We start from the raw sequence: 26,817 nt of genomic DNA on the forward strand, positions 1-26,817 counted from the left end.
GAGGTCCTCAGCAACCAGCAGTAGTTCTTGGTATTAGAAATAATTCTTGGAATTGAGTTGGATGCTGTGACTTTGGGCTGAAACCTGCCAATCATAAGTCAGCCGCAGTCACCTGGATTTTTTAGTGCCCATTTGCAAGACAGCAATACAAGGAGCTCAGTCAATGTTTTTTTGTTGTTGTTGAATATTTAAGGACCTAACCTGTTTAATACAGCTCTTGAACACATACATTGGATTAATAGTTATATAGAAATTTCTTCACTCTAACACTTATGCTAGAATTTAGAGCTTAGAGGCTTATCTTTTGTGTTGAAAGAGTTACTAAAACAAAGAACTGCTGCCTACAATAACAGGAAGTAACTGGACTATTTCTTGTCTTGCAGTAGCACTTGTACCATGGGCTTAGTCCTGCCTCTCTGGAGTGACACCCTAATTCATTTGGATGGTGATGGGTAAGAGCTTTTTCTTTTTATTCTCTTACAGAAAGCCAAGGGGTGGGGTTCCATCTTAGTGCCCATTCATTCAGCTGAATGGGAGGCCCAATGTGCCCAACTGAACTGTCGTGTCAGCAGCTCAATGAGTCCTTTTAAACTCCTGTTTTGTAAAGTGGAGTGAAAATGCAACTTGCCAGGGCCTCTCACTTCTGTTCTTCTAGGCTGACTATGGTAAGATCCAAACAAAGAAGAACTAGTTTGTTGGCTCACTCTTTAATCTGAGCATGTGGGACTATTGCAATGCTCTCCCAGAGGATGATATGTTCTGTTTCAAATAACCTCTTGCTGCCTCTGCCAGCTGTCAGCCTACAATATAACCCCTTTTCTGTGCCAATTCCTTCTAGTGACCCTCCACCCCCACCTCCTGGTGTTTTTAGAATGTGTCCCCAAGAGACCAAGATGTTTGCTCCAATTTATAAAACCAGAGTCAGGTTTGCTAAGAACCCACGAAACTTCCAAATAGAAATATATAGCAGAACAGTTTGTCCGTAGCTACAGCTGGGAAACTGTATGTAATTCCCTAATAACTCTAATGTAGGAGTCCATTCATTCTGCTCAAGTCCTATACTCTAGTTCTTCATGATGTGTCTGATGATTCCTTCTACTGAGCCAGAGGTCGCTAGCCTGAGAAACAACCTTGAAAACTCACAACTGAAATAACCCACTCTCATTTGTGGATTTTTGTCTCATTCTCTTTTTTTTTTTCCAGTGGGTTCAGTGTATCAACAGATAACAGAGTCCACATATTCAAACCTGTATCTGTGCAGGCAATGTGGTAAGAGGACGTTTAATATCTCTATAAAACTTTTTAAATATGTTATTGGAGCATTATTTTGTGAGAAGTAGTATTTGAAATGGTACAATTCTCTATGAAATGATCTGTTTATATAGAATTTTTTGTGATCTGTTTGTGTGGTGATCATAGTTAAAGATGACTTAGAAGTTCAGTTTTCAAATTATCACAATGGAAGGTCTTGAGCATTGGTGAACAAGTAAAATTCAGAGGCATTCTTAGACTTTGGAAGATACTTAATGGATAAGATAGCCAGTTGGAACTGAGTTTTAAAAGGACACATTGACTAAGTTAGTAGCAGTCTAGAGCCAAATCTAGAACATCATACCACTACTACTATGCCTTAAGCTTTCATTCTCTTAAGGTAATCAGGGATAGCACTGACAGAGTTACCTTATAGATAGATTTTTCCATTTACATTGCTGGCAGCTGTCTGCCAGACTGTTTGCATAATGCAAATCCTAGAAAAAACATCATAGTTATTAATAACCATCAGCTGGTGTACTAACACTTTTGGGTTACTTACTATAAGTGTCAGGCACTGTGCCTAGTGCTTTACATGGATTACATCTAATCATTACACCAACTCCTCAAAATAGTATTATTAGCTCCTTATTATGGATGAGAAAACATTTTTTAGAGAGGTTACATAACTGGTCTTAGAGTATCTCTTATGTTTAAACAGAATAGACTCTTATTCTCCTGTTCTAGATTATCTAGAAAAATTATCTAATAACTAGGGAATGATGTTACTCTGAGATTCAGAGTCTGTCCCCTAGTCAGAGATTTGAATTTTAGTTCCACATTCAGTTGCCTATTTTGTAGTAGAAGTCCCCATGGACAGAATGGACAAAACACAAGCCAAATAAGAAAGAAATAAAGGAACCTGAAAAAGACTCCAGGGATATCATTTACTCCTGAATAACAGAATTGATAGGCTTAAGGTTCATGGGGTCCTGAAACAGAATCAACTCGACAATTAACAGTCTTATCATTTTGTGCAGTAATAGGACTGAGTTTCAAGTGATGTATTTAGACCAGATTTTTAGATTTAGGGCATATTTCACAGATAAATTTCTCATGTAAAACTTATGACTGCCTTTGACTAAGGCTCAGTTAAAGGCAACTGACTTATCTATTCCCAGGTACCAAGTAAAACCAAACAGCATAATTCCCATCAGTGACAGTGTATTCAGTTATATTTTGGGGAGGAATACAAAGCAGTCTTAATTCTTAAGACAGTGAAGATTCAGTAATAACCCTAATTCAAGCTTTGATGTTCTAAAGTAGACTTGACTAGTCCTAGCTCTGTTAGGTTATTGCCGAATAAACTATTTTTGTTGTACCACATGGAGAGTAGTAAACTGAAAGTCACAGGAAAAAAAAAAGATAATGTATGGATCAAAGCAGCATTTAGACCAGGTGTTTCCTTCACAGGAAGGTAGTTAACTGCAGCCTCTCACTACTGTATGCAGCTGAAATCTGAGGTGGCTAAGCCTTGAGTGTATTTTAGGGCACTCGCACCAGGTGCTTGTGGCATATGCTTTTGAAGCACGTGTTTCCTGGTTGACGTAAACATGCATTGAATATCCTATACATTGCACTAAGCTTGCCCTTACCTTTGAATCTGTGTAATAAAACTGAAATTCACTGAGAATTTGACTTATTCTCTGAGAGTCTAGCCTACTTTGAATAATTGAAAGCATTCTAAAAGATTCTGCAACTTTGTTTTTAAGGAAAAGTCTGTTTCCCTGATAAAAATGGACTGGCATGTTTTTCCCTTATCAAATTGGGAATGGTGTTTTTTAATTTACATTATGTGGGATCGACAAAGACTTATGAACAGATGTTATATATTATTGGTGGGAGAATGAACTCGAACAACCTTTCTGGAGAATGATTTGCCAGTATGCCTTATCATTTTGCATGCCCTTTGACCTGAAAATTCTATTTCTAAGAATTTACCCTAAGGTAATAATTATGGGTGTGTGCAAAAATTTTATTTATATGAATTTTTATGGGTGTTCTGATAATAGCAAAAAATAGAAAATAATTTAAATGTCTGAAAAATAGGAATCAGTCAAATTATGATATATCCATGTTACTAAATATGAAACCATTAAAATTGTCTAGTTGAATATTTATTGACATGGAAAGATGTTGGTGACAAAGGAAAAGGACAGGTTAAAATGGTATGCAAAATATGGTCATCTTTATTACAGATCTGTGCATAGACAAAAAGACTAGGAAGATCTATACTAAAGTCTTAACAGTGGTTATTTCTGGGTGTTTGGATTACAGTATATTTATGCCTTTTATAGGATAGTTTTGCCTTTTACCTGAGGTCCCTAAATTTTCTAAAGTGAACAGGGATTACTTTTTGTTACAAGAGAAAAAATAATAGCAAATAAGACATTTTATTCAACAAATACTGTGCTCCAGCTATGAATTAGGAATTCTTTTAAACACTTGAGATACATCAGTAAACAAAACAGAAAGATCCCTACTCTTGTCAAACTAAATTTCTAGCGTTTCTGGCTTTAGCTTTTCCCAAGTATATAACCGAAAAGGTACTTTTCAGTTTTGTTTACTCTTCTTGGGTTCAGGAGTTCAGAGTCAGAGATTTAATTAGCCTCAGTATAACCAGAACTGTTCTTAGAAAGTAGCACAAGTGTTTAAAGTAGCATAGTGGTTTAAAGAAACTGAGAGACTAAGGCAGCAAGAATGATAAATGACATTAGATCAGTACTTCTTGGACATGTTCTCAAGGCTTAGGGACATTCATCTGTGTGATCTTTGTGGAGCGTTTAAGAATCATAGGTAATGTACGATTCTGCACCAGGAGAAACAAATCTTACATATAGTAAATGGCTGAAATCTTTAGTTTTCTAGTGATATGGCATATTCACAGCATGGTTCCAAATATAGGATCATGAGTTCTGTAGGTACCCAACCTATTTTTTACAGGTGGGTTCCCCTGCTTCTCTCTATTCCCACCGTAATAATGCATCCTATCTTTCAGCAAGAAATGTGTAGTTGATTGCTGTGAGTAGATAATAGAGTATAATCAGAATCAGAAAATCTTGAATTCAGGGAGTAGATTCCAAAGACTAAATTCTATAGGATTTAAAGATTAGAAGGCATACGTGGATTGTTGGCCTTTTGCTACCTGCATAGTCCTACAGTGCTTATTCCCAGCATATCTTTCAGGTCTGCACTACAGAGTTTACACAAGGCTTGCGAAGTGGCCAGAATGCATAACTACTACCCAGGCAGCCTTTTTCTCACCTGGGTAAGTTATTATGAGAGTCACATCAACTCAGATCAATCATCAGTCAATGAATGGAATGCTATGCAGGATGTGCAGTCCCACCGGCCCGACTCTCCAGCTCTCTTCACTGACATGTAAGTCAATTTGCTGAGGATCCTGGAAGTCCTCTCTATTGTATCCTAGGATGTTGTAAGCAACATGTTCCTCCCTAATCTCTCCTTTTGGGGAGCTAATCTTACCCAGCAATATTAGTCATTGTCTACACTACAGGACTGGCACAAAAAGCACCCTATTCTTTCTGTTGTCTGCAAAGGCCTGAGAAGTTTTACTCGTGGGCATAATGGAGTCTCCAGAGTTAAGAACTGCAATACCATAAAATCTCATTAATTCAGATGCCACTAATTTGAAATTTGAGTTTAAAAGAGTTGGGCTAAAGTCTGCCTTTGCATTATCTGGAAAAGAAACATTTGGTAAGCAAATTAATGACATAATGAAGCTTTTAGAGGAATGTTTCCAATACTTAAGAAACGAGATGTTTCCTGTCAATTTAAAAGAATGCCTAGGTTCTTATGCTAATTTTAAACTGATTTCTGTTCAGATTTTTAAAAACATTTTATAATTCACATGTCTTAAGTCAGCCCCACCTTTGCCTTGTTAAGTCTTTCTCAGTAAGATTTTACTAAATCTCCGTGGTGTACTGAGTTGGATAAAGGCCTGAGGTGGAGCTGATGTTTATTCTCCTTTTAGGTCTATATGTTGAAACTTATATGGCTATTTTAGAAATTTTTTTGTGCTTAGTTCCTGCTTTGAAAATTAATCAGGATGTTTACTTTGCTCTGAATTGATCTTTCTGCACTTCATTCGACAGCTGGGAAAGAAGAATAGCTGCTTACTATCTGACCTTACAAATTCTTGCAGATTCCTAAAGTGATCCCAAAACAGTTTATGATTTTTTTAAAGGCTTAATTTAGATAATATTGTAATCAATGATTTTTACTAGAACAGGTGAAATTTTCAAGAATTGTGTGAACAGAACAATCAGAAAAGCAATGGAAGCTATTTTGCATAGGGTGTCATTAGTACTAGGACCTCTTCTTCACTAATCCTAGTCCTTTCAAGATCCCACAATAACAAAAAGATAAAGATTAGTTTGGCCTTTCAGCCGGAACCACTATCTTCTAGTAAATCACCAAAATGACCAACACAAAAGGAAACAGGAGAGGCACCCGCCATATGTTCTCTAGACCTTTTAGAAAACATGGAGTTGTTCCTTTAGCCACATACATGCGAATCTACAAGAAAGGTGGTATTGTAGGCATCAAGGTAATGGGCACTGTTCAAAAAGGAACGCCCCACAAATGTTACCATGGCAAAACTGGAAGAGTTTACAATGTTTTCCAGCATGCAGTTAGCATTGTTGTAAATAAACAAGTTAAGGGCAGGATTCTTGCCAAGAGAATTAATGTACATATTGAGCATATTAAGCGCTCAAAGAGCCGAGATAGCTTCCTGAAACGTGTGAAGGAAAATGATCAAAAAAAGAAGGAAACCAAAGAGAAAGGTTCAAATGAAGCGCCAGCCTGTTCCACCCAGAGAAGACACTTTGTGAGAACCAATGGAAAGGAGCCTGAGCTGAAGATTAATTTGGCTTTCAGAATCAGGAAATGTTACTCATTTCCTGCTTTACAGCTGGTTGATGGATATCAAAAATGGACATTCTGAACCAGGCTTACATGAAAGAGAGAAAAACCCTTCTTATTTTTTATGATTTTATTAAAGAAAAATTGGAAATTATAGAACACAACAACAACAACAACAAAGAAATTGCTCATAATCTCTCTATATCCCCAAGCAAAAGAAATAATATAAAATATAGTCCCTGGCACATGGTAGAGGCTCATTAAATGTTAGTTTTTAGTATGTACACTATAATCCCAATTTTAAGAAAATTTTTAGACAGTGTTTATCTGTTCATAGAAAAAAACTGAAAGCTGTCAGTCAGTCTCAATAATGATCGTCTCTGGTAGAGAGATTTTCAGTGAATTTTATTTTCTTGAGTTTTTATGTATTTTCCAAATTTTTCTTCATTGAAATCTAGGGAGAAAATGTGTTTGTGTTGTAATGCTTTTTCCATTCTCTCTTCCTCCCTAACTGGACTAGAAAAGTCTTAAAAAGTATGCTGAAACCACAGGAAGAATGTGTGCCAAAATGGACCTATGTGCTCTACTATGAAAATGTTTATGTTTTAAAACCCTAGGAAGGTGAAGAAGGGAACATATGTGTATGGTGCCTCCAATTTCTGTCAAATGCTATGCCAGGCACTTCATACATGGTATCTCATTTAATCCTCATAAGAACCTCAAGACAGATATTATTACTATCCTCATTTTATATAAAAGGAAAGAGACTCAGAAAAGGGAAGGAATTTGTTCAAGGTCACACTATTAGCAAGAAGCAGGGCTGGGATTAAAACCCAGATGTATCTGTTCTCAAACCACTCAGCCTCAAATGTGAAGGATTAGAGTAAAGGTTGCTAAACTAGGGAATCTTGACCTTCATACAGGTGCTAAAGTTTGTTTTTACCAGTACTTCTTTTTGTAAAAGACTAATGTGTATAACTTTCTACCATTAAGCTCTGTCTAGGAAAAATGGTGGAAAGCATGTTTAAGAATTTTAATCTTAGTCAAGACGGGGATGCCTTGCCTAAATGACAGGGAAATGGCACAAGTATAAGCTGTATTCTGCAGGGTTCATGGGAAACTAAGAGGCCAAGTGGTAGAGAGCCCCAAGGTTGTGGAGTCAGAGCATCCATCTTTGGAGATTACCAAAGCTATTTTTGCAGCCAGTGATAAGGCTGTAGGCAGCAAGGGCAGGCAGGATGCCTGAAAGCTTAGTCCATTTCTATCTCCAAATAAGGAGGTACAGAGCAGATACCATTTTTGAATAGGTAGGAGGGAAAGAAGGGACAGAAAGTACTCTCTGTCAGATTCACTCAAATTCTGCATAATATGAAATAATGCTTTTAGAGATAAGCATCCAGTTACACTGAACCAATACCTGTCTAGTAATTGGAGAATCAGCTTCCTAGTTTGATTTCATATTGAAGTTCCAAGGGTAATTTTATTTTTAAAAGAATCAAAAGACTAAGGGAAGTAACATAATCCTGCAGGTAGAGTGTTAGGTTGGGCTGAGAGTTCTGGTTCTCCTGCCAGTGTTTGTGATCATTGGCAGGTCATTTAGCCTTTCAGCTATTTATTTCTTTTATCTGTAAAATGGGGATAAAAATTTCACAGAGCTATTATGAAAGCTTTTGTGGAAAGGAAAGCATTTTGGATGGAAGCACTCCAGGTAGTTAATCCTTGAAACCCATTTTGGAAGAGAATTTGCTTCATTGAAGAAGGCAGAAATCATTCTCTCTCTTTCCCGCTTTCTAGAACCATAGCAATAAATAATGAGCATTACATGGCATTTTAAGGTACAGAAGATTGAGTTCCATAGTGGGTCACACCACTGGTCTATGCATCTTGGTATTCTAGCTCAGCAGGTGGTGTTCAGGAGTACTTGATGGGAAAATATGGATTATGGTCCTCCATTAAAGTATTACACTCAGTATGGCCTGTTTGTTTACTCCTTCATGGATAACGTGAATATATATACGTGAATATATTTAAGGGCTTTTAGACATGTACAGCCTCTTCAAGTAATAATTTCTGTATGTTTACATTCTATACATTCTGAAAATAAACTTTTTAAAATATCATTTTCTTTTAGTCATGCCTTCAGTATATAAATTTGAGGGTAATAGAGGCAAAGCCTGCCAATTTGGAAACATAATCAGGTGGCACATTCATTAACTTAGTCAAATTCCTACCTAAGAAAAATCACCATTTCTCTCTTCTCAGACCAACTGAACGTGAGCGAACAGAAAGACTAATTAAAACCAAATTAAGGGAAATTATGATGCAGAAGGATTTGGAGAATATCACGTCAAAAGAGGTACGAGAACTTAAGTCTTCATTGTTCAAGGGCTAAGAGTGAGATGGGTGTGGGGCTAAAAATTGTGAGTGATTGAAAGTATAGGGGGACTTTACAGAGATTAGTGAAATATATCATCTTTGTTTCAGATACGAACTGAATTGGAAATGCAAATGGTATGCAACTTGCGAGAATTTAAGGAATTTATAGATAATGAAATGATAGTGATCCTTGGTCAGATGGATAGCCCTACACAGATATTTGAGCACGTGTTCTTGGTAAGTTTGGGCGCCACTTTAAGTAGTATGTCGACGCTAGTTCATATCAACTTGTTGCGGGGAGCAACTGTTAAATTTTATTATGTTTGAATAAAATGTAACTTACATTAAAAACAAAGGTAATAAATACTCAAACCTCATCACTTTCTAATTATTTCACTATTACCTGTGTTCTTAAGATTATTTACATCTGTTGTATGGTAGAAATGTTATACAATGGTATGCTTCTGCTTATCTCTTCCCAATTCCTTATTCAGTGACATCAAATTGGTGGATTAAAATTGACTATGATGGGAAAATTTACACCAAGGAAATTGGCATATGTTACAAATCAGGCCTTTTTCCCTAGGGATTATTAAAAATCTCATCTGTTCTTCATAATAGCAGAAATCTAAAACAGACCAGTCCATAATAGTTTTCTACAGTATATCCAAATAGGATGATCCTTTAAGGTCACTCTTTCAGATCTGCCAAATGTGTCCAAGATCTGATATATCTGAGAAAAGCAAGTGGGAACTAATTACAACTCAGAGGCTATTGGACTTTTAAACATTTGGAACCTTGTAGCCACATTTTGAGTCCCCGAAATACTTTTGCAATTACTAAAAATTCAGTGACAAAATTGTTCTTCATGATTTTCAAACATTCAGTAACCTACAATTAGCCCAAGGAGACCCTTCTGACAGATAGATTAGGAGAAATTCTAAAATCTTAAGACACATTTTCCTCTTATACATTAAAGAGTTCTAGTTTTCTTCTGTACATAGTAGTGAGAACAAAGTTAACAAGGATAATTAAAATGGGGAAGGAGGGTGTGCCAAAACCTTGTTTTTGTTTCCACTTCTAATACTTTGACCAAAAATGCTAGCAAAGAACTAACCGATTGGTTTGAATTTCACTTCCTTTCTCTGGTGAGGTCATTTGTGAACTGTGAAATGATTAGAAGCTGGGAAACAGAAGAGAAAGGAATAAATGCACAGGAACTGACTAAACTGGATTGTTTCACCTTGAATATTTAAGAGTTTATTCACTAAGTAGTCAGACTTTGTGACATTGAAGACTTCTACCCTGAATTAACTTGTTGACACTCTAGAGTGTGTGTGCTTGTGGAGTGATTCATAGTGGTGTATAGCTATGAAATTACTCATGAAAAACTGTGAGCTGGGAAGACAACTTCTTTTCCATTACTTTAACTTGCCCAGTGTGTGTTGCCATTTCTGGCTGTAGATCATACTGCAAAGCTGTCATTGACCTTTCCATTTGTAAAGCACCTGTCTTTGTTGGCTTTTATGTATATTTCCACAAGGATTCAGGTATTCCATGCTCTTTTATTTTGTTGGAAAGAATTTTTGTGTTATCTATAGAAAACTTGAGTCACTCATTCAAATGAACCCTGCCCCAAACTGTCTCCATGTATCATGACGTTCTTCTAAAGGGAAAGTGCCTATAGCCACAAATAGCTCATGTTAGAAAGTGACCAAAGCTGTAAACTTGGAAGTCACTTTTCTGTTGAGCTTAGATTTTAAAATCTAAAAAGGATATAGACATGATGAATATCAAATACAATCAATATCTGACTGGTCAGCCTGTTTAATTTCAGTCATACTTCCAGTGTCTCCAATGCCACCCCCTCAAGAACTACCTTCTACTTACCTCCCCTCCTTTAATGGTGTATTTTAGGACATTTGAACAATTTTAATAGTACTCTAAGCAGAATAATCCAGTTCTCCCCAAATTACAGTCCCTAATCAACTACAAATGCATTTGAGTATTTTTACCAATAGATTCATCCTATTATTTCGTGATTTTTGGCACATTCTTGTGTCTTGGTTTTGTTTGTTTTTTTTTTCTTATTACAAAAATAATTCATGTTTATTGTAGAAAACTTAGAAAATTTTAGAAGACAATAGATAACATTAAATCATCACCAAGAGAGATAAGCACTGTTATCTTTCATTATATAATACTGCCTTCGAGTCTTTTTAATTTTTAGAGTGTATCTATGTACATATTTGGGCGGGGGGGAGGAAAATCTATTCCCCTTCAGATATAATTCTGTTTTCAAGAGAATGAATATGTTTTTTCCATTGTGAATATTTTTCTAATTTGGGAAAAAACATTCAAACTGGAAAATTCTGATATTTAACTCTTATTCAACAAAATAAGCACATAAACAGGTTGTCTAAATTTATTGTACTTCTTCCTTGATGGCTTCCTCCCTTTGTTTGCACCACCATATCCTGTGTCCAAACTCCTATCTCTTCTCCATTAAGTCTGTGCTCTGCTGGCTTTCCCAGCAATTGACACGGAAAAAGAGGTCTTATCCAAGCTGCTAGTGGTGGTGTTAATTTTCTGCAAAGTCATTTCATCTTGTGCATAGCTGCCATGCCTGGAGTGCAAGTAGATTGTGTGAAGGGAAGCAGCAGGATTTCTCCCTTCACTTTGGAAGAATGCACAGCTCTGCAGTGGACTGCACAGAGATGTTTATTTGGAAAGGTGTCCAGCTGGTATGTAGAAAAAAAGTATAGAGCATAGTTTAAAGAAAATCTGCAGCAAAAAGAGAGGATTCGTTGGTTGGAAGCCAGGGTGTTTCCAGAAAAAGAAGTTCTTCCACACCCTTAAGAGTGTACTATTTCTCTGAGCTGGAAGCCTTTGCCCAACCAAATCTCAATATCAACAGCTCTCCTGGAGGCTGTCCGATTTGGCTGAGAAAAAGCTCGATGTGAACAGAGACCCTTTGCAGAAAGGCAGACAGCTTTCTTAGTTAAACAGGGGAAATATGGGAATATTGTACACACAACCAATTATTTTGTTCATGGGAAAAAAACTAGTCAGAATTTTTACTGCCAATTGTTATCTTTTTCCAGATTTGACATTACAAATCCTTTTTAGAATAGTGTTTATTTTTCATAGAAAAATTAAGCCTCAGATTGGTGGTTACTTTTACAGTAAGTACAGAGAAAAGAAATCAGTCACTTGAGTCTTTGGGCCAGGGTACAGTATGGGGTACCACAGTGAAAGATGGAAATGAAGTTACTTAGAAATGTATCATAGCCCCAAGATTTCATTTTACATTTCAGGAAAATTAGAAAATGCTTTGCATAATTACATAGAACATAGTGAAAACCCTCATAGAATTATGTCATTGTAAGCCTGAGAAGCATGAAGGGAAAAAAAAAAAAAAAAGATTGAATCTGTGGAAAACCCCGGGGGGCTGATATGAATGGCATTTGTATTGAGGGCAGGAAAGTAATTACACCATGTTGACTCCAGTTCTTTCTCTCAGGTTGAACTTGAAACAACCCTAGCCACAGCCCAAATCACTTCATACGGGTTTCCCTGAGTCAGTAGCCAGTGCTTTTAATTTATTTTGTTTCTGGATATGTGTCATTTCAGATTGTCAAACTGAATTTTCTCTGGCCAGGTAGATGAAAACCATGGACTTTTCCCATCACTTCAGAGTTATTTTCATCCAGCTGGACAGAGTTCCTCAGAGGATTTAGGTTTCTAAATTAAGAAGTTAGATAGTCACATTTCCCTGGCTCCAGTTTAGCCACTCGACCCTTTATTGCTTGGCTTCTACCTCCTTGAAGTCCTTTGTAGTTCTTCCTCTTTCTCTGGTGTGGGAGCCAGTTTTCTAAGGTTGAGCACAAGCTTTCAGAACCTTCCATATTTTTTGAAAGCAAGTCAGCTGAGCCCTGGTCTGTAGAAAGGATCAGTTGTCCATCACTTACTGGAATTTCAGCACAGTATCCTTGAGATCTCCCAGTTCAATGGTCAAATTACAGATCACTTGTAATATGGTGATAGTGATTACATAATACCTAACAATTTCAAAGCACTTCATTTACTTACCTCATGTGATCATTCATTCAACAAACATCTGTTGATCTTTATTTTTCCAGGCATAAGGCTAGATATTTGTGGAGTGTGATCTAAAGGAGAGAGTGATGAACCATACATATCAGATAGATACTCATAGAAAGCCAATGGAATAAGGATACAAAGGTGACTCTTGGATTAGACAATTAGAAAAGATCATTTGTAACATTAGCAAGACTGATGAGGGCAGAAGCCACAGTGCTGTGGGTTGAGACACATGGGAAATGAGTAATGAGAGAAAGTGAATATTAGATTATATTTCTATGAATCTTGACTATGAAGGAAAGGGGAAGAGGACAGTGTCTAGAGGAAGATTCAGAGTGAAGAGATAGTTTTTCCATTTTAATATGGGAGAACTGGGTTTTGTGTTTGTTTGTTTCTTGGCTTTAAACAGCAGAAATTTATTTTTCATTGTTCTGGAGGTTGAAAGTCACGGTACCTGCATGATAGAGTGGGGGCCCTCTTCCGGGTTGCAGACTTCTCTTTGTAATCTCACGTGGCAGAAGAAATTGGGAAAAACTCCGCAATTTGAAGGGAAGATACCCATTAGATGTATAGGACTACGGTAGGAGTGTTCCATTTTATAGATAAGGAAAGTTGAAGACATGTTAAGCATTTGGCCCAACGTCCCACAGTAGAAAGGAGAGTTGAGACTGGAACCCAAGTCTTCTAATGCTAAACTCCATTTAATGCGTAATTCTGAAATAGGTAAATTCTTATTGTTAAATGTTTGCTTTTTCAAAAGACATAAACAGACAGCTCAAAGATAAAGTGGACCTGAAACATTGAAAAAATTCTCACTTTTAAGAGAAATGCTAATTGAAATTACACAGAGATAACATTTTACAGTATCAAATTGGCAAAAATTCAAAAGTTTAAACACATTTTGTTGGTAAGGCTGTAGGCAAAGTGGCACTCATATATTGCTGGTGGAATGCAGAATTGTTTCAAATTCTGTGGAGGGGAATTTAGCAATGTGTAACAAAACTATGCATTTACCATTGACCTAGATATCTTGCTTCCACGAATATGAAACATCATTCATAGCAGAGTAGTTGAATAAACTATAGCACTCACTACCTAATGAAGTACTATGCAAATGTAAGAAAAAATAAGGCAGATCTCTCTGAACTGTGATATAGAGTGATTTGCATATGTTTAAGTGAAGAAAGTGAAGAGTAAAAATATATAGTAGTATCCTACTTTTGTGTAAGAATAGTAATAAATATATATTTGCTTATATTTCTTTCAAAATAGAACATAGAATGAACCAGAAATTAGTGAAAGTGGTTACTCATGGGAATTGAAGAGATATAGGGGTGGGAGTAAGACTTCAAGTTTACTTTCAAATAAACTTTTGATTTCCAACCATGTAAAATTTTACATATTCAAAAAAACTCAAAGAATGGAAAAAGTACACCGTAAAATTAAATACAAACAGGAACAAATGAACCCAAATGTATGTCAAATTGATAACCTCACAGAAAGAAATTAATTCAAATAACTTTTAAGCATAATACTCTGATTGTACCACATAGTGGGATATAATAAGGAAAAAAAGAACTGCAAAGAAAATTTGAACTTAACAGCTTTGTTATTGGTTATGGTATTGGCGCAATAATGTTGAAACTATTTGGTAAGTAGAGCAAATGAGAACCAAGGTTCTCACTGTAGAGCAGGGAGATATAAATGAAGCTGGGGGGAGCAAGAAAGAAAGGAAGAACCTTGTGGTATAGAATTTGAATCAGAGGTACCAGTATAAACTTAATATAGTTTTGGAAATATTTCCCGGATCTGTCCACTGAAGAGTTTTAGAAGCAGTGACACCCAGTAGTTATGAGCATACCTAATTAATGCCCAGATCTTAATTAGAAAATACCATTTAGATATTCCCTAAAAGAAGCCAGGACTCCTTGGGGAAATGGCAGATTTCACTCACAAAGTGACTCTAGAATGATATTTTTGTACCAGAAAGTAAGGACTTGGTAAAGACTGATGGGGTCATATCAAAAGGAACCTGCATAAAGAGATTCTCACTGGCAAAATTCAAGACAATTTGAGTGTCCAAAATATATATACATGACGGTAATGGATTGTAACATACGAAATACAAAAAAAATTCAAAAGTCTGTAGTGACACTCAAGGGATGGAAAGATTGATTAGATGAAGCTCTCTTGCACAGAAAAATGCCAGCTAAGGTGCATGGGAATGATGAAATTAGAAAATCACCATTGCGTAACCTCCAGTAAAGTAATTGATTTAGACAAGATCAGCAGTTTATGCTGAAATCATAGGGTAAAAGATTATTGTGAAACAAGATATTCACATGGCTTCAAAGATTGTTAATACCCAAAGATTACTAATTATTTGTAAAGGAGCCTTTACAGTAGAAGGATGGGGCAGACACAAAGGTACCTACCAAGAATTCAAAGTCAGCATGATAAATAATGAGACAAACTGACATATGCCTCATGATTTGATGCAGTAGTAAGTACACAACATCACCCTTATAATATTCTCGCCAAGAGTGCTTGACCTGACTCTAGTCATCAATAAGCATTCAGACAAATCCAGATTGTGGGGTGGTCTCCTAAGATTGCAGACCCGTAGTCTACAAAAATGTCAATATCATGAAAGTCAAAAAAAAATAGGTAAGAGTGGACTGTTCTAGGTTAAAAGAGAAACATGGCAGCTAAATGTGAAGTGTGATCTTTGATCAAGTAAAGTACATTTTGAGGATGATTTTGAAATTCAAACATGGATGATGTATTAGATTGTTATTGTATTGATGTTGTTTTTCTCAGTCGTAAAAATGGAATTACATAGAAGAATGTTTTTATTCTTAAATGGTACATGATCAACTATTGAAGTATCATGATGCTCAAATTACTTTCAGAATAGTCAGGGGAAAAGGATATATATTGAAAGAAAAGAGTGGAGAGAAAGTAAATGTGTCAAAATATTAAAAATTGATGTATCTTCCAGATAATCTGTAGAATCTCTCAAATTTTTCATATTGTGTTTTCTTCATTTGTTTGACAGAAGCTGCTGTTTCACTCACACACACACACACACACACTCACACACTCTACTTCCGCAACTCCTTACATGCAACATAATGAACTACAAGGAACTACATATTTCATTCTATGGGTTTTAGAATGAAATCTAGGTTTAATTCATAAAAATGTCACTTTGTTTATTCAATAAATGTTTATCGAATACCTGCTTGGTACCAGGAAGTGTGCAGGGATTCCTATAGGAACAAGAGAAGCTTATATTATAATGGAGGAGAGAGGTAGTAAATAAGCACATAAATAAATATACAAGTAAAAATTGTGATACATGTTATTAAAAAAAAAATCAGAGCACCGTAAATAAGAATAACAGACATTTAACTTAGTTTAGAGGATGGTCAAAGATATATATTTCCAGAAATATGCTCTTGAGCAAAAGTTACTTGAATTCTATAAGTGTTGGTTTTCTTATCTGTAAAAATGAAGATAACTTTAACTATCCTTTGTGAAAACTAAATGTGATAGCATGTAAAGTACCTGGCACTTAGAGAGGAAACTCAGTAGATGATTGACCCTTTTTTTTTTAGAAACTCTGCTTTTTCCCTCACAGGACTGCTGTTCAATTATTGTATTTGGTTCCTATGTTAATACTCCCTAACTTTGTCTTTTTGGTTCCACAGGGCTCAGAATGGAATGCCTCTAACTTAGAGGATCTACAGAACCGAGGGTAAGTATCACTGTTTTATCTTTACTACGTTTTCTAGTCAAAGAGGTGTCAATAAGTAACTTTAAGCTTAAGAGTTAATGCCCATTAATTCTAATCAGGTGTAATGTAATAAAAATTAAAACTGCTGTTCTCGCACTGTTTCATCTTCCCCCCTACCAAACTGAGCAGTTTAAGGATTCCCAGCAAAATTGAAGAAAAGGGACAGAGATTTGCCATCTACCCATTCCCCAACACATACATAGCCTCCCCCATTAAGAACATCCCCACCAGAGTGGTTCATTTGTTACAACTGATGAACCTACATTGACACATCATAATCACCCAAAGTCCATAGCTTATGGTTCACTCTTGGTATTGTACATTCTATGATTTTGGACAAATGTATAATGTCCAAATTATGGTATCACATACTATTTTCACTGCTCTAAAAATCCCCTATGCTCCATCCATTTATCCCTGCACCCCTAACCCCAACAATCACTGATCTTTTTACTCTCTCCATAGTTTTGCCTTTGGTTCCTGTTTTTATGTAAGGGTACACAGGACTGCATATGTTGGGCTCACAGCTGTTCATTTAACATTTATTGAGCATCTTCTGTGGGCCAAGCACGGTGCTAGGGATCCAAAGATAAATGAGACTCAGTCCCTGTCCTTTTATAGTAAGGTGTTTGAAGACTAAGCAGGTTATAAATGTAAAATTAACAAGCTTCTGAAATTGAACAAGAAGACTTACCTACCTTTCATTAAGAAATGTGCGTCTAAGAAACATAGTTATTGAGTTTTATTGTAGCAGTTGAGACAACTGTGAACATTCGACAGGCAAAAAGCTGCCATTCTTCCCTTTTTACTCCTTAGCTAATGCGTAAGTTTTTCATTGAACTTGGCTTTAGGAGGTCAGATCATCCCAAAAAGACAAGAGAAAATCATGTCTGGAAATTAGCCATGCCAACTTTTCATTGTGGACATAGATAAGACCTCCTGAGACTCAGAGATAATGATGGCTGCCTGGCTGGCTGCTGGCTGCCTGTTTTCTCAGCTACAAGTCAGCCTTCTGGTTATCTTTAACATGATTAGGTGCATTCTCCCTACTTTTCCCCCAGAAGAAAGGTACCTCATAATTGCTAAAGTGAACTGGGAGCGGGACGTAAGCCAAACGATTATATAAAAAAAAAAGTTCCAGGGGGAATCTGGTTACTTAATTTAAGATATGAAAATAAATAGAACTTGGAAAGTTTAAATTGATAAGGATTAAGTCTAGAGTTCTTGAAAGCAGAGATGGTGTCTTAGCTTTGTGTAAAACATACATCTACCTAGTTCAGAGCTTTATACCAAGAGGGTACCAGTAAATGTGAAGGAACGATAGAAAAATTGACAGTATGACTTGTGGGAAACTAGCACCTAGATACAGTGTTTAATATGAAATCTGAGATTTGATATAGCAGTACTTGCCAAATGCATTGGAATTGCATTATGTATACATACACTTTACTTTAGAATACACTGACTTTTGACTTATAACCCCAGCTGGAGATGAGACCTATTTATCTCATGTACTACTTATAAGGCTAAATTATAAAACACAGTTATATCTGTTTGTCTTAAAAAACAGTATGATTGGATATTCAGTCATCTACTTAGATCTTGTTTCTTAAATTTACTGATTCTTAAATGTCAGTGGGCGAAGAATTACCATTCAGGGATCTATCTATACACAAAAATGTTTACTTCCCCCTGTGGATGATTTAAGGGATTTTTCTAGAGTAAGTTTGACATTAAGGTCATTTTCAGCCAATCTACTGACTTTAGAACCCCAGTTAAAGATGCTACTCCATATCGAGATAGCAAAGAAGTTTCAAGGAGTGACGATTCCATTTGGTAGTGGCTGCTGAGAGTCCTGTAATGAAAAGGATTGGGAAGCCCTGTCATGCCATAATCCATTACTGAAGTACAGGATTGGAGGTGGGAGGTTGCTCACCTTTATTTTAAATAAAATAAGAGAAGTGTGCTTGCCTTTTTCCCAACCAGTTTTACTAAGATATAATTCACATACTATACAGTTCACCCTTTAAAATGTACACTTAAGTGGTTTTTAATATATTCCTAGCTGTACAACAAGCAACTTAAAACATTTTCAACCCAAAAAAGACCTGCACCCTTTAGCAGTAACTCCCATTCCCCTTCCTCCCCTTACTCCCTGGAAACTAATACACTATCTGTCTCTATAGATTTGCCTCTTCTGGACTATTTCATTTAAATGGAATCATCCAATATGTGGTCTTTTAAGAATGTTTTTTTGGTTTTAACTAAAAGTAAAATTTCAAAGGTTAATAAAGGTGGAACAAGGAATAAGAACTCAATCCCTTTTTTATTGCCAAATAATATTCCATAATATACAACATTTTGTTTATCCATTCCCCAGTTGATGGACATTTAGGTGTCACTTTGGGGCTATTATGAATACTGCTATGACCATTTATGTACAAAGTCTTATGTGGACTTATGTTTTTATTTCTCCTGGGTTTCTATCTAGGAGATGAATTGCTGGGTCTTATGGTAACTCAATGTTTAACCTTTTGGGGAACTGCTAGACTGTTTCCCACAATTGCATGTGCTTGCTTTTTAAATTCAAAAGAAAAAAAATTCTTTCTAGTAATGGACTTTAATGCTAAGTTAAAACAAATTCAAATTATGTTCTAGAAAATTTTAGTCTCTTAACCTTAACCACAGAATTGGTTAGCTATGGCTCTCCCTTGCTGTGGTCATTTCTCTGACTTTAGAGATTGGATTTGTAGAACCCCACATGTATTTCTGAGAAGGAAGCAGCTTATGCAGAGAAAAATTAGTGAGTCTGTGTTGTGTTGTTGGAGTGAACTCTAGTGTGTCTAAGTACACAGCATTGAGAAAAGATAATCCTGTGGCAAATTAAACCCTAGCAGTTGAGGTTGCATAGTGAGAGAGAGAGCAGAAGAAATTTTTGATACAGAAACTCTTTTCTGCAGGCCTCTCAGTATGGGAGAACTCTCAGACACATCTGCTGCCATAGCAGCCAGGAATGCATCTTAGAGAGTTAAGAGAGTTTTAAATCCAACTTTCCTCTGACCCTCCCAGCCCTGGCCTCATTTGCATTTCATAAAGTTTAGAGAATAGTAGAGCAAAATCTGACAATCTGGCATTTAGGAAGATAGGATGGAAATTTTCCCCCTTTCTGTTTTTTTTTGTTTTTCTTGAGGTACATGATTTAATACAAATGACTTCCAAAGAATAATATTACTGATAATTTTAGTGACTGAAGAGGAATTGTCAGATCATAGGCCTCAAGTTGGTTCTTTGGAGTAAAATACAAGACATGTTTTCAAAAGACTACCAGAGATGAGATTGTATACATTGTATAATTATACATAAATTGAAAATGGAATTTAGATGTCGAACTTGGTAGACAGCTTTTCTCCCAGTAACTCCCTGGTATCTAGGTATGCCCAGGACTTTGTCATACAATTTCTGTACTAAATAAGTATAGCCTCTTAGTTTTTTTGTTTTCTTCAATTTTTTAGTGCTTAATTTCAGCCCAGGGAGTAAACAAGTTTTAAATAAGAAAAACGGTGCTAGAAATTAGATTTAGCTTGAGTAGTAGAGCCCTTATTCTCCCTTGGTTTCCTCACAGGGTGCGGTATATCTTGAATGTCACTCGAGAGATAGATAACTTCTTCCCAGGACTCTTTGAGTATCATAACATTCGGGTATATGATGAAGAGGCAACAGATCTCCTTGCTTACTGGAACGACACTTACAAATTCATCTCTAAAGCAAAGTGAGTAATGGGTCCTGAACACATATGCTTACACCTGTTCCTTGTGCACCATATATGGCTGGGGCCTGGAAGCTGTATATAACTTATTAATGGTACTTGTCAAGGGGAAACGAAGTAAAGAAAAAAAGACTGAGATTTCTTAATCCTAGGGAAAAGATGACTTAGTTACTTAATACTTTTCCTTTAAGTAGATGAAGCCCCTAGAAGAAAATAATCTCGTGTTGGTTATTTCCATTGAGCACAAAATTAAAGTAAATAAACAAGCTGCAGCAAAAGAAATAGAAATGAGGAAGGAAGAAATTCTGAATGAAACACTTATTAAGTTGCTAATAGGGACATTTGAAAGTTATATAATAGAAATTCATCCAGATAGGTAGAATACAGAGAGAGTCCTCCTCTTTGAAGACAAGGAAGTAAACGTAATGAACTTTGGAAATCTTTTCTCCTTTTTTTTTAATTTTACTTTTATGATACTCTAGTGAAATTTTTCTCAGGCCTTTCTTTGATATCTTTCTTAAATTGGTCCTTTTTTAAAAAATTTAATTGGTTCTTTTAAATAGCCAATTAAATTTTAAAAAATTTAATTGGCTATTTAATGTTCTTAATTTAGTGTTTCATATTAATTAGTATTTAATATGTCAACACTGATTTTTTTAAGTTTCTTGGGATTTACTTGTCAATCTTATTTATGATTTCAATAGAAAGAACCATAAATGAGCATGTTGGTCATGCTCTCCTTTCTGGTGGGACCACATTCAAATCATCCCTGGCAGATGAGAAGCATTTCTGTTTTTAAAGTCTTCCTTCAAGAATGATTCCATACTTCTCTTAAAGACTTTTATGGTTAGGAAATTCTTCCTATTAGTTATCCTGAATTCCCATACTCTAGTTTTGAGCTCATTCTCTCAGTCTCTAGCCAGCACCTGAAAGAGCATTTTATATTCTTGGATCCTATTACTAAACTATTCTCAATAATAATACCACTCGTAGCATGCTTACTATGTGTCAGGTATTTTACATTTATTCTCTCATCTTTTCCAAAACTCAGTGAGGCATATATTGTTATCCTTCTGTACAGATGTGGACAGACTATAGAGTTAAGGTTCAGAGAGGTTAAGTAACAAGTGGTGGAGCTAGGACTTGAATCTAAGATAATGTCTCATATCAAAGTTCATCACGTATATAGGAGTGGTCTAGTCCCTTACAGAAAATGAACTGGAAAAGACTAGGCAGGTTGTCAGGGTCACAGCTAAAGAGGCTAGAGTTCAAGGTGAGACCCCAGTCTCAATGAAAAGAAAAACTGATTTTAACAGGGCTGGAATTAGGGTGAGGTTCATGAGGCACCCAGGTTACATTTAAACAACTCTCACTCTCAGGTCAGCATCTGAGAGTGAGTACCTCCTTAAATGGCACCCTGGGCACCTCATGTGTTTCACCCTAATCAGGGCCCTGAATTCCAGACTGTACAGATGGATGGGTTTAGGATTACTAATGTGATGCCAGGCTTCATCTGGACAGTCCAGCACTGGGTGTGGTTGGGAGGGAGGGAGGCAGTTGTGGGGTGGGTGTTAAACCTAAAAGCTAAAGTTGGATTAGGTGAGAACTGACTTCACATCTTTTGTTACATGAGTTAGGAACCATCCACTAAAACAAACAAACAAACCCAATTCAAAATGATGAAATGTTTTCATGGGAGTGGATTTCATAATTGTGTTTTTCTTAGGGTTGTCCACGTTTGAGCACCTTCCATGCCTACAGAAATAGACCTGAAATTTAATGTGTTAAAGTTGTCAGAGCTTGATGAAAACAGAGAGAGTAGGTCTGAACTTTCATCTGAGTCACTGTGCACTGGCTTCCCAACTATAGTATAAAGGAAAACCCTATGGTGCCATAAACAAAATAAGTATTTCCTAGTCACTTGGGATAATCTAAGCACACAGAGACACATACCACACCAACCTTAGGACACCAAAATTTTGCATCTAATTGCAAGGTTTAAGGTTGATCTTCGTTTTGAGACTGTTTCAATTATTCCAGACCATTCTCTGCATTCTTGTATCTTATCTGGCTCACTCATGTTGGCACTTAAACCCATGCTTCCTTGCATTGGCACTTAACTCTTTCATGTGTCTTTGTCTCCAGCTGAAGGATTATAAGCTTTTGGAAGGAAGCTTGTCTATTATAATACAGTGAGTGAATGAGTGAATGAATAGATTTCCTGTTAGGCTGACATGTGCATTTTTTTTTAATTTATTGGAATAGCCACTTGGGAAGAATTCCAACCCGTGTATATTATCCTAGTGATAAGAGTAAGCACTTTTTTCCAGATTTTAAAATGTTCCTACTCATAGCTGACATCTAATCAGCAGATCCATAAGTTTGTTCATACATTTAGCAAATATTTGAAGGCTTATTCTGTGCCAGACACTGTTATTAGCAGAATTAGCATAACTGAGTAATGTTCCTATCCAAGGTAATACAGCCTGCATGCTAAGACTAAGGGGTTTTGTTTTGTTTTTTAGTATCACTTTATGGTAACTTTGTTTTCCTGTTCTTCCACTCCATTAAAAAAAAAAAAAAAAAGGTAATTATTCATTCCACCCTCCTCACTGAGAAGGCCATGTGGTACATCACACATGGTCCCCTCCAGCTCCACAGGTTGTCCTGCCAGTCCCTAGACAGAATATGGGTGGTGGTGTGAAAAATAATATCCAGGGCTACATCTGAGTAAAGAGGAGGGTTAGTTTCATTTGGTTTGTGCTTTCCTCTAGGGCCAGAGCCCTTACTGGAACTTGAACTGGAAGCAGTTCAGAACACTTGGATAAATTAAGTGAATCACTGCCACACCTGTAACTCAAGAGCAGGCCAGCCATGAAACATGCCCCTGGGGCTATGAAGGGATTGGCCTCCAACCACATACAAAATGAGGTCCAGTCTCTAAACTGAAAAGTCTTTTGGGACACTCTGACCAACTGTCATTGCAACTACCATTTTGCATTTTAATTGTCTGCTTCTCCTACTGAATCCTACCCTGTAGGGAAAAACTTATCTTTGTTTTGCAGTATCTTGCTCATTGTCTTACATGTGAATGCCTAGTAAATGTTTGCTAAATGAATTAAAGAGGCTTAATGTTAATTAACATTGAATATTGTTTGAATACACTAGAATTGCCTGCCCTGGAGCACATTTGATTATAGATGTATACAAGTACAGTAAGGTGGAATGGATTGCATAGCAAGAAAATGGAATGGCAGGGCAAGAGACTTGGAAACATTTAGAACCCAGCTTTTAAAGTGTACTCACTGTTGTGTTTTCCTCCTTACTTCAATCTCTCAAACTAGGAAACATGGATCTAAATGCCTTGTGCACTGCAAAATGGGGGTGAGTCGCTCAGCCTCCACTGTGATCGCCTATGCAATGAAGGAATATGGCTGGAATCTGGACCGAGCCTATGACTATGTGAAGGAAAGACGAACTGTGACCAAGCCCAATCCCAGCTTCATGAGACAACTGGAAGAGTATCAGGGGATCTTGCTGGCAAGGTGAATCCTTAAGAGACTTTCTCAGATTTTCCCACCTTTATGCTCTCTAGGGCAAGGTGAAATGTTCTTCTCTGCTGGTAGTTCAGCCTAACTTAAATATATCATATGTTTTGAAAATTGAAATCTCTATCCATTTTTTAAAAAATAAGTATAAGCACGTAAGATTAGGCATTTAATCAAAACTATAGACATTTAAGCTAAAGGATGGAAATATTTCCTTATTTCAATTCTCAACTAGGTACAGATTTTAATGAACACTTCTCCATACCTTCTAATGCCAGATGCAGCTGTCTTATCAAAACGAATACTGATTGCTCCCAAGGTAATGCTAGGCATAGCTGGAATTCTTAGAAATTTTTTTAAACCATTTGTTTAAAAAAAGAAAAATGCCTGCTATTTCTTCAGACATCATTTTTTATTTTTCAGTGCCTGTTTTCACTGAGCTCTTTCCATTGATTTTGGTCATGTGACAAATGAGCAGAATTGGGACATATATATAACCCATTTGAGGTGTGAAGGTACATCCCAAAAATAGCTCTTTTTTTTTTTTTCACATCTTTTAATCTAATTTTATATATAAACTCAATAGCCATAGAGAGCAGTTGATGTTATCTTATTTCTCCAGGTCTTATTCTTATCACATTTATTGATGGCTATTTTTTCACAAAAACTGTTCTTCAGCCTACCTCTCTACCCAGTACTTGTCTTTAACTGTAGCAGTGTTTATTGAGCACTAACACTGCACTTAACCATCACTGTTCCTTATTTCCCCCAGCTTTATTGAGATATAATTGACATATAGCATTGTTAAGTTTAAGGTGTACAATGTATTGATTTGATACATTTATATATAGCAACCTGATTGTCACCATAGCGTTAGCTAACATCTCCATCCCTTTAATCACTTCTTTTTTGTGATGAGAATATTTAAGATCTCCCTTAGCAACATTCAAGTATCTAATACAGTAATATTAGCTTTAATTACCATGCTGTACATTAGGCTTCCAGAATTTGTTAATCTTATAACTGGAAGTTTGTACCCTTTGACCAGTATCTCCCCATTTTCCCCAACCCCCACCCTTGGTAACCAGCACTTTACTCTGTTTCTCTGAGTTTGGCTTTTTTAGATTTTACATATAAGTGACACCATGGGATATTTGTCTTTCTCTGTCTACCCAGTACTAGGTCTTGATCTCTCTGTATCAATAAAAACTAGCTGTTTCTACAATAATTTGGTAATTGGTTATAAAATGAGTAATTAATTTCACTATTTATTGCCCCCTTTGGTGGTGAAAGCCACCTTCATCTGCTCTCAAGAAAAAGATTCAGGTATTAAACCGGATTTTAAGGATCGGTTTCCTGAGATGCCACATACTGAAGTTCTATAGATACTAGATTTTGCTTTGTTTTTTCCATGTAAGCATGTTCTAGGTGGTTTTATTATGGTGAAGGCATAGCTGCCTAGAAGCAGCTGGGGCTCATGCCAGAGTTTGACTCCAGTGAGTCTCATGACTCAGTCTTGACTCTTGAATCTGGGCTGTGTTTCCCCTGAACAAAATGTTAAATAGCCTTCCAGCCTATCCAAGCAGAGGGACCCCATCCCACCCCTGAAGTATTGTGAAAATATGGCCACAGCATAGCAGTCTGGTTTCCACTTTAAAAAAGTAACCCCTCCCACTTACTCAGTACTTGGCATAATTTCATCTGAGCCGTTCTCTTAGGGGGCTGGGAGGATATGCAAGTCTCCTCCACTTACAAAGAATTTATAGGTCTTTGGGGCCAGATTTTAATGACATTTTTAGATTAGATCAGAAGGTAAGACACAGCAGTTCTTTTTGGCATCTGAGGATTGGTTGAGATATAAATATTGTATATTCTCAGACACGCATGACGGATGTTAGGCAGTGTCCTCACGTGACCCGTTGAGAGGAAGGATACTATGTGTTCTGCCAATTTTAGTATTTATTCTGGAATCCCAGGCTACTGCAAGCTGTTGAGTTGGGTTTTTTAGTGTATGTGATTTTTCTTAGATGTTAAAGGATTTTCAGAAAAATCTTAGATGAGGATAAGAAGGGCAGTATAAACCCACAAATCACTCTCTGCCTCTTTCCTTTCTGTTCCATCCTGCCTTACTGGATTTGATTCATGGAGGGAGGGGCAAGCCCTGGGGAATGAGGAAACCACAGAATTTGAGTCAATAGATCTGGTTTCCATTCCTAGCTCACCCCTTTGCTGCAACTCTGAGAAGTTAATACACAATTCTGATCCTCACCTGACCCTATCTATAAAGTGAAAATCAGGAGACCTACCTCACCAAGTTATTGTAAATAAAAATGTATACGAATGTACATTATGTACTGTTAAAGGTTGTTCAGATATGATTCTCATCATTTCCTTCCTCCAGAAAACACATATATATGCGTGTGCTATTTATTTCTTCCTCCTTGACACATGTACATGCCATTTATTTGCTCCTCCTTCCTCCAACCACTGCCTCCTACCACCCACAGACACACCAACTCCATTAGAAACTGGAATAAGAAGTGGTCCTGGAATTGCATGTATCATGTTATCTCCTGGATTTTAAGAACTAGAATCCAGTACTGGGGTTATTACTTAGGCTGCTTTCAGCTGCAAATAATAAAATACCTCTATCAATCGGGATCTCAAGAAGAAACTGTGTACTTGGGTTAGGATTATTTGAGGAGGGTTTTATAAAGGGACTGTTTACAAAAGCGTGGGATTGAAGTGGAATCGAGGGACTTGTATCAGGAGAGCCCTTTGGTAATAGCTTCTTAGGCCCAAAGAGGGAGCATTTCTAGAACCTAGAAGGCAAGTTTTGGAGAGAAAGGTGCCTTCAGAGAAGAGCAATAACCTTCAATTAAGGAACACAGCCAGCCTGAAGTGACCCTGCAGAGAGGGAGCTAGGGAAATAAATGATCTGCCTTTACTCTCCTCCCTCCAGTCTCCTGCCGGGGTATCCTACTAGCCAAAGCCTGTGGAAGTCAGAAGACTAGGGGGCCTGTTGA

At 36.7% G+C, this 26,817-nt stretch overlaps 1 protein-coding gene and 1 pseudogene across 5 annotated transcripts in view; both read left to right on the forward strand.

The window, feature by feature from the left end:
• Positions 1-26,817, forward strand: part of SSH2 (slingshot protein phosphatase 2) — a 101,085-nt gene that overhangs the window by 57,426 nt on the left and 16,842 nt on the right. For 3 of the 5 annotated variants that reach the window (XM_011359912.2, XM_011359914.2, XM_011359915.2), the window contains 7 exons: positions 1,204-1,269; positions 4,498-4,692; positions 8,461-8,554; positions 8,683-8,811; positions 16,392-16,438; positions 20,100-20,246; positions 23,588-23,788. In XM_011359912.2, the coding sequence (XP_011358214.1) occupies positions 1,204-1,269; positions 4,498-4,692; positions 8,461-8,554; positions 8,683-8,811; positions 16,392-16,438; positions 20,100-20,246; positions 23,588-23,788 (879 nt within the window). The other 2 variants (XM_011359916.2, XM_023530547.1) reach the window with 2 other exon arrangements.
• LOC105291971 lies at positions 5,097-6,517 on the forward strand (annotated as a pseudogene).

Source organism: Pteropus vampyrus, unplaced genomic scaffold (assembly GCF_000151845.1).
Source record: "Pteropus vampyrus isolate Shadow unplaced genomic scaffold, Pvam_2.0 Scaffold50, whole genome shotgun sequence".
Lineage (NCBI taxonomy): Eukaryota > Metazoa > Chordata > Mammalia > Chiroptera > Pteropodidae > Pteropus > Pteropus vampyrus.